This window comes from Parasteatoda tepidariorum, chromosome 7 (genome assembly GCF_043381705.1).
Source record: "Parasteatoda tepidariorum isolate YZ-2023 chromosome 7, CAS_Ptep_4.0, whole genome shotgun sequence".
Lineage (NCBI taxonomy): Eukaryota > Metazoa > Arthropoda > Arachnida > Araneae > Theridiidae > Parasteatoda > Parasteatoda tepidariorum.
In genome coordinates this window covers 878,820-888,211 of record NC_092210.1, presented here as the reverse complement: position 1 = coordinate 888,211, position 9,392 = coordinate 878,820, and the positions used below count along the sequence as shown (strand labels likewise).

General features: G+C 31.5%; 1 protein-coding gene across 1 annotated transcript; it reads right to left on the bottom strand.

The window, feature by feature from the left end:
• Nucleotides 1-3,486: 3,486 nt before the first annotated feature.
• LOC107450507 (uncharacterized) lies at nucleotides 3,487-3,966 on the bottom strand. Its single transcript, XM_016066322.1, has one exon. It carries the CDS (start codon nucleotides 3,964-3,966, stop codon nucleotides 3,487-3,489), a length of 480 nt encoding a protein of 159 aa, XP_015921808.1.
• Between the last annotated feature and the right edge of the window lie 5,426 nt (nucleotides 3,967-9,392).

Here is a 9,392-nt window from a genome sequence, read left to right as displayed (position 1 = left end):
TTAATCACGTTATTGCATTGAAACCAATACTTGCATCATTAAAATGAGCAAAACAGTTTTAATTAATTAATATTATGAAGAATAAAAATTTGTCATTGCTATGCAATAATTTTACGGTTTAATAATGCTGCCATCTCTTAAGAAAACAGTGAACTAAATTTGTGTTTCGAAATAAAGAATTGTACATATTATGGTAGATAAAATATGTTTAAATAATTATTTATAGGAAAATAAATCTATAAATAAATATATATTTGAGTTTATAATTGTATAAATTGAAGATATTGTGTTGTAACGATTGAACAAATCTAATCATCATATTTTAAGTAGAATTTGTAAAAGAATGCGGAAACGAAGTCGAAATCCTAAAAATATTACTCTGCTAGAATGTGATATTTCCAGGCATGTAGAATTGGAGGGAAATTAACATAGAAAATAATCTGTTACATAACTTAAAAGATAATTTCTTTCGTTCCAATCTTCTTTTTTTTCTTATTAAATATTTATATTTATTTGTTATTTTTTATCTATTTACTACCTGTTGCGAACGAATTTGCACTCACGAAAGTGCTTTGATTTCAATTTTAACTATTTTCAATATACACAATATTTATATGCAATATTTTCAAAAGACTTTACAACGCAATAGGTATCAGAAATACTAGAATAATTCCCATTTCTGCCATGCGATATGAAAGAAAACCGTTTATTTTTTAAAATTGCTACAGCATCTTTTAAAGGATCAAAAATAAACTCTAAATCACTTCATATTTTTATTTCTATACAAATACAAAACTATTTAAAATAAATACTTAACGTGTAACTAAATATTCAACACTACTTAAACTTATACTAATAGACCTACTATACTATAACCCTAATAAAATGAATCTGAATAAATAAGGTGTAACTAATTATTTAGCATTACTAAAATTATTACTAAAGAGAGCTAAACAGTAGGTGTATTTTTTTACACGTTAATATTGTTTTTGATTTCTGTTACGCATCTAATCACTTCAATTACTGATATAGCAAAGTAACTATTTAAAACGAAAAATGGTAAGAATAAAAATTTTCTTTGAGAAATATAATATTTCTAACCCCCTGATATTTTGGAATGAAGTAGATTGATATTAATGATCATAATTTTAATCATTTTCGAGATTTTGAAATTCAATAAATCAGCCTTAAATTCATAAAAATATCTGAAAGTTGTTCATAAAATATATATTCCAGGGAAAACTCTATTATGCATTGACTTAGCAGAAGAAGAAATGAACTATACCCTTCAATCAACCTATACCTTTTAACAGAATACAATATGTTCAATTGCTAAGCTCTTCAGATAACCATTTACACTGGTTTATTTATTTATTTTTTAAAATCTATCTAAACAAAGAGCAGTGAAACATAAAACACAAGCTTAATTAACTCTCTACGTAATGGCCAAAAGGAAATAATTTATTACTGAGTGTCCTAAATTAGACTGACCGGTTTTTTTTAAACATTTTAACCGGAAAACGATAAAGAAAAAGATAACAATCAATACGTACTGCAGCAAACTTAAGAGGCACGGCCGAATTTTTTCTCTCGGAATTTCGGATTCATCAGATTTTGATTTCGTGAGCTTCAATCCCTAAAAATTTGAATTTACTCTCCTTGTAAAAGCAGAAGTATACAACTATTTATTATCCTACGTCCTAAATTAGTTCAACAGTTTTCATTTTTCTTTTCATTATGGAAACAAATTATGGCTTTAAGAAAATATCGCAATGCAACAAATTTATGTGGCACGACTTGATTTTTCCTGATTGAGTTTGAACCTCCTAGATTCCAAAGTTTAAATCCCTAAAAATTAAAAATTTATTCTCCATATAATGTTTGAAATGAACTAATTTATTATTGAGCATATCTTAAATTAGACCGACAGTTTTCAAAATTTTTCATCAGGAAAAGTATTAAAGTTAAGAAAATATTGAAGCAAATTTATATCAAAGAGGGTAGAGAGGGATAAAGAGAAAGAAGTGGACGATTGAACATTTATTTATAAGCGGGAAAATCATAGCAGGTTACATCTTAAAAACACCTCCTTCTCTCAGCCTATCTCCTCTCAGAAAGAGCGGGGAAAACTTGATGGCAAGAGAGAGTTGAAACAGCAACCCATAGAGGGCGCCGCTGGCTGAAGTACGTGTATGGAACATTTATGTGGTGAAGTGTTGTTTTATCACTTTAATACAAGATAGACTTATTCAGAAGGTTAGCAAATATTTATTCACCATAGCTGTTCTATTTTTCATCCAGACTGTTGCCATCCAACATACAAGAAATGATTTTTAATCATCTTGCTTAATCGATTTATTATCGATTAAGAATAATACTACAGAGTATCCCCCCAGTGACAGAGAATTTTACTCTGAAACGACATAATATTTCACATAAAATTTTTAATACTACACTATTTACATCATTGATAAATAATATTTTATACTAAACAACCTTGCTTAGTTAATAATGTTGATAACAAACATAAGTTGCCAGTTTTGCTGGAAAGTGTACATGTCTTCCAGACTTAGTCACAATTTTGCCGGGTTCCTTGAGAGAATGATTTTTTTCTGTACGTAAGGATTTGGAATTTCCAGGTTTTATAACGCGTAAGTTTGATTCAACCTTTTCTGTAGTAGGAATGAAATATGCTGGCTTTACACGGTCTACGGACACAGTAGATTGTCTACCATTTAGTTGAATTGTAAGGTTTTTAGCTGACCGTTTCAAAACCTTATGTGGACCTGTATAGGGTTGACATAAGGGAGGTTTTACACAATCCACTCTTAAAGACACGTGAGAATAAGTGCTTAGTGAGGTTTAACGTAAAATGTAGTTCGTCCATGCGCAGATGTCGCAATTGGATTCAATTCATGCATGGTGTTTCTAAAGGCCTGGTTTCTTAGGACAAGCACCTTATCTGGGAGTCAGCGTTAAGTTGACGTTACCCTGACGCCAACAAAATACTGATTTGTTAGCTCAAGGCCTGGTTTCTTAGGAGAAGCGTCTTAACTGGGCGTCAGCGCTAAGTTGATGTAATTTTGACGCCATAAAAATACCGTTTTGTTAGCTCAGCGTGAGCAGTCGGTCCAACATAGACATTATCTCGCATTGCGCATGCATTAATAACGTAAATAAATATTTATTTTGAATTTGCATTGATTTTGTGATTGTCGACCAGTGCTTTAAAGAAAAAATAATGACTTTGGTGCAAGTAAAAACACATTATAGCTTAGCTAAATGAAGAAGAAGAGGAAAAAGAAGCTATGTTTAATGTTAAAATTAAAATCTCGGCTGATTTCAATCCTCTGTTGTCGGCTGTTGTCCGCCATTGCTTCTGTTGTTATCGTCACGTTGTAATCCAACTGCAGTTGATTTGGACGGCAGTTGTCGTTCAAACTGAGCGTTCGATGACGTATGCTGTCAAACTCATAAAGTAACCAATCAGAGGTAAACGTTCGTTTCAAGCTGACGCCGACGTTTCCTAAGAAACCAGGCCTTAAGACGATCAACAAAAATGTCATCACATGTTGGAATGATAGATGTTTCTATCATGTCGCTTGGAAGTTGAAGAGTTGTTCCGTATACCAGTTCGGCACACGATGCGTTGATATCCTCCTTTACTGCAGTACGGATTCCTAAAAGGACTACTGGAAGTACTTCAGTCCACTGTGAGTTTTCATGGTGAGTTTTCATTCCGGAAAACTCACGATATAAAGATGATCGCATCTGAGAACCTTGATTTGTTGTAATTATTGAAGGGCATCCGAATCGAGATATCCAAGTGTGGAAAATTGCACGACAGATGGTTTTGGCTTGCATGTCCGCAATCGGTATGGCTTCTGGCCATCTTGAAAATCTCTCGATCATTGTTAATAAGTAGCTGTAACCATCAGATGAAGATAACGGGCCTACAATGCCCATGTGTATTTGTTGAAATCAAGCATCAGGTAAACTGAATGTTCCTAGAGGAACTTTGGTGTGTCTTTGAATTTTAGAAGGCTGACAAGGTTCACAGCATTTCACAAATTCTTTTATGTTTTTCTTCATATTTGACCAAATATATCTGCACAGATGAGCTTAGTAGTAGCTGTAATACCAGGATATGATATGCCATGCAAGTATTCCAAAATTTGTCTTCGAAATGTTGCCGGAAAGAATGGCCGTGGAGAACCATTTGAAATGTCGCGTATTAAGTCCGTGTCTGTATTTTGACATGGTTTTTGATCAGTATATATTTGAAATTCTCTACCCTCTAACATGTGTTTGAATTTTTTTATTGCCGAATAAATAGAAAATAACTCGCGGTCATAGATTGACCATTTTTTTTTTAGAATTATTTTATTTCATCGAGTAAAAAGCTAAAGGCTCCCATTTCCCCTCTGAAAGTTGCATTAATGAACCCCCTATTGCAAAATCCGATGCGTCAACCCATAAACTTAAGTTTGCACCAGGAATAGGGTGTTTTAAGAGGGTTGTCTGCGCGATTGCTTCCTTTGCCTTTAGGAAGGATTTTTCTGCGTTTTCATTCCATTTTAATGGCTCATTTTTGTCCTTAGAAAGATTTTTCTTTTTGTTTTCATTTCCTTCTAAAAACTGTATTAAAGGATTAAGGATATCAGCAGCTTTTGGGATGAATCAGCGATAGCAATTAAACATGCCTAAAAATCTGCGAAGTTGTGTTAAATTGGAAGGTTGAGGGAATTCTAATATGCATTGTACGCGATCGGATAGAGGTTCGATTCCTAATTCTGTTAATTTAAAGCCTAAGAAATTGAAAGAATTTTTACTGAATGTACATTTTTCGACATTGATACAAAGACCATTTTGTTCTAATCTTGCAAATAAATTCTTAAGGTTTTGTATATGATCATTATGATTTTTAGACGCAATTAATATGTCGTCGACAAATGCATAAATATTAGGTAAATCTCAAGTGACTTCGTCAATAATGCTGCTGCTGCGCGTTGTAGCTGCTGCGTTGCACAGTCCGAACTGCATGCGTGTACTTTCGAATAGTCTAAAAGGTGTACAAATGGCCGTTTATGAATGTCATCAGGGTTAATTAGAATCTGGTGATAGGCTTTTACTAAGTCAATGTGACTGAAAATTTGGGCGCCATGCAGTTCAGATATGAAATCAGCTACACAAGGAATGGGATATTTTTTCTTCACCGTTTGTGCATTTAGTGCCCTAAAATCACCAACTGGCCTCCACTCCAGTGTTCCCTTTTTTGGGACCATGTGAAGTGGGGATGCATAATTACTTCTAGATGGTCTTATGTGCCTTAACTCCATCATTTTTTTAAATTCTGATTTTGCAATTTTTAGTCTATCCGGAGCTAATCTGCGAGGTTTTGCTACTACCGGAGGACCTACCGTATTTATAAAATGAAGGGTGTTATGTTTTACGGGTTGATTGGGATCCGGTAATTTAGTAATTGAGGGAAATTCTGCTAAAAGTGAATGAATCACGGAATCACCTGACTCACCTAACTGATTGAAAAATTGTTTCTTTGACATGACCTTTTGTTTTAAATTTAGTCGTCAAATCTCTTAGACATTTATTGCGTAGATCTGGCACTAATGCATAGGAATGAAGGAAATCGGCACCTAAAATTGGCGTCGTAATATTAGTAATAAAAAATGACCAAGAAAAAATTCGTCTTAAACTGAAATCTAAAGAAAGTGTTTTTTGTCCATGAACATTAATTGGTGTAGGATTAGCAGCGAAAACTGTTTGCGGAGGATTATTTCTTTCTTGAATATAATTTGCCGGGAGAATGGACACGTCGGATCCAGTATTGACCAGAAATGATAAGTTTGTTGTCCGGTCTCGAATGAACAGGCGACGCGATGTTTGTGGCAAAGAACAGGTCGCATTTATTCTTGGCCAACTCCGTTTTCCCGAAACTTACATGGCATAACGCATTTTCCTGGTTTACATTTGTTTCCAAAATGGCGATGGTACCAGCAAACAGATGAATCTCGTTTTTTAACACTATTACTTCTGTTTCTGCGATAAGGAGAACGAGGGCGGGAAATTTCAAGCTTATCAATTCTTTCATTTAATTTTTTTTATTTGGCGAAGTAATTTCTCTTTCATTGAATATGAATCGTTTTCAGTTATAGAGTGGGTTTCCATGGGAACTGGGAATGACTTCTAATATCTTATCGGAAATGTCGGCTGCTTTTTCTAAAGTTAAATCTGAAACGGCTGCTAAAATCGTTTGCACTGATGTCGGCAAACGCTGCAAAAATAATTCTAACATAAGCTTTTCAGGGACTTTTAATGTTTCTGCACGACGTTTCATAATCCTTAATAGTTCGGAAGGCTTCCCATTACCCAGTTCTTCACCAGACAAAAGTTGGCGAATTTCTTGTTGCGAGGATTCGCCTGATCTAACAATTAATTCTGTTTCATAATTATTGTAAGGATCTGCAGCATCAGGATTCATTAAAATATCTCGTACAATCGATGCAATCTCTGGCGGTAATTGAGAAACAATGTAATTTTATTTGGTTAAAGATTCTGTTATAGGTTTGGGAGATACCAATCTAAACGTGCTTTCACACATAATAAACCAAAGAGCAGGATCTGATCTGTTATATATTGGTATTTGTACTGCACTTACCTCTGACATGGCGAAAGAAATCTGAATGGCGTCACAAGATTTTTTTTTCAAACTGAAATCGTAGTCAAACTAAACAAAATTCTTGATGGATATCATTAATATCAATTCAAATCGTCCTCATAGTCACCATTGAATTGTGTTTTTATCACATTAACAAAAGATAGAGTTATTCAGAAGGTTAGCAAATATTTATTCACCATAGCTGTTCTATTTTTTATCCAGACTGTTGCCATCCAACATACAAGAAATGATTTATAATCAACTTGCTTAATCGATTTATTATCGATTAAGAATAATACTACAGTGGTATGACATGATTTTTCTGAAGGAGTTTAAACCTCCTAGATTTCAAAAGTTTAAATCCCTAAAAATTAAAATTTTTCTCCATTTTATGGTCAAAAATAAATTAATTTATTATTGTGTATGTCCTAAATTAGACTGACAGTTGTCCAAATTTTTCATCAGGAAAAAGATTAAGGTTAAGAAAATATTGCAGCAAATTTATGTGGTCCGGCAAAAAAAGTTTTTACTTTAGAAACCTCTAGAAATAGAGATTTGTGAGCAATTAATTACAGCCGTTGTAATATTTCAGAACTTCAATTAGTTATATTAAATATCAAGAACATATAATTTTCTTACCTAGCATTGGTTAAAAATAAAATAATTTATTGCTGAGTGTCCTAAATTAGACCGATTGTTTTCAAAATTTTTATCTGAAAAACGATTAAGGTTAAGATAAAAAATCGCAAATTTAACTGGTCTGGCATAATTCTTCCCTTTAAGAGTTTCCTAGATATTGAAAGTTGAAACCCTGAAAATTTAAATTTGTAAGTAGTTCGTTTGATCATTGGAAATATTTAAGAATATTAATTATTAAAATTATTAAGTATAAATACATTATAGCTACACACATTATATAGCTAAAAAAATTTTTACCGAGAATTTGAAAATAGACAGGGAGTCTTAAAAAAAATTTAATAAAACAATTAAAGTTCAGAAGAAAATATTACATTTAAGAATTTTAAGAATTTCTATCACGTGATTGTAAAACTTTTTCTCCAAAAAATTTTTCATTACGTAAACTTAAATGACGTAACTTAATGTTTCATTATTTACGTTTGGCATATTTCATTATGACGTAACCTAACGTTTCATTACATAAACTTAAATGTTTGAACGAAATCTATGAAATAGTTTAAGAGAAATAATATTTCTTTTGACAACTCAGTAACTATTCATCCGAATTTGTTTAATTTTTTTTCCTATCAAAACTTCTTAGTTTAAAATAAAATAGAAAACTGGATTCCTTTCGAATATTATTAAATAGTAAATAATTGCTGAAAAATATTTTTCACATTGATATGTGTTTAGAGAAAAAAGTTTTAGTAAATTCGATATTTCTAAAGATATGGCGAAATGCGCAATTAAATCTTCGTAAGTTTTAACTTTCCCCCCGCTCTCTAATTCCAAGAGATAATATTTTTTCAGATCTCGTCTACTCTCCAATTTTGAGAAGCGATAATTCAAATCAGACAAAATAAATAACATTGCCGAAAAATATTTTTCACATTGGGATAAATATCATTGGCAAGCACATAGTGATATCTTTATAGAAAAAAGTTTTAATAAATTCTTAAATATTTCAAGAGATATGGCGAAGAGCGCAATTAAATCTTCACCAGTTTTAATTTTTCGACTGCTTTCACAAGTTTACTATGAGATATTTTTCAGATTTCGTCAACTCTCCGATTTTGAGAAGCGATAATTCAAATCAGACAACAACAAAAATATGTTAATTCAAAAGGGCGTGTTTACTATTTTACTTTGTAACTTTAAATATGAACAGCGAAAATAAATTAAAATATTTAAAATAAATAATTGAAAATATAGCCTGAATATAATTTTTTTTTTTTGCAAACTGTACCATTAATGCATAATGTATCAAAGTAGAATTAATTGTACTCAATGTTAAAAATCTTATTACTTTTAATTTCTTATTAATTAATTTTTCAATTGCAGGATATAAATCTACCAACAACCTACTCACATCGGCAAAAAGTTGCTCAAATTTGAAGTTTAGTTTAGGTTGAGTTGATGAATATCAAATTCAATGATAATAGTTCCGAATTATGCGATTCTGTACCAAACACAAGACGTATAACCTATTTTAAGAAGCGAAATTTAACAATGCTGTAAACTAAGACTGACATAAAAGTAGAAGAAAACAAATAATTAATGGTAGAATAAAAATCACGAATAGAGAAATGTGTTAAAATAAGAAAAAAATATATATCTTTATATATATGAACCTTTTTTTTAACTTTTAATTTTTTCTCAACGCCTAATTAAAAAGAATTCACTGTCATTTGAGCTATATTTAAGCAGTTCTTTAATACTAGCCTTATTTTTCATTATGCTATATTTTAAAAACCACAAATATTCATGAAGCTCGAAAACTTTGCTGATCAAATCTAATTATTTATTAGATAAAGGTTCTTCTGTTCTTCTATTTCTTGTAAAGGTAATTTTCTTTCTGTTTGTCCAAAGCTCTTTTTACATCTAATTAAATTTCTCAAACCTTTCTTGTTTAGCAAATTTTGAAAAAGGAATTTAAGTAATTTTTTTTAGACTTTTCGCATGGAAGATTTGAATTTAAATGACTCCTGATATTAATTTTTTCTAAAATTCTTTTGCTTTATTTTTACGAATTAATTAG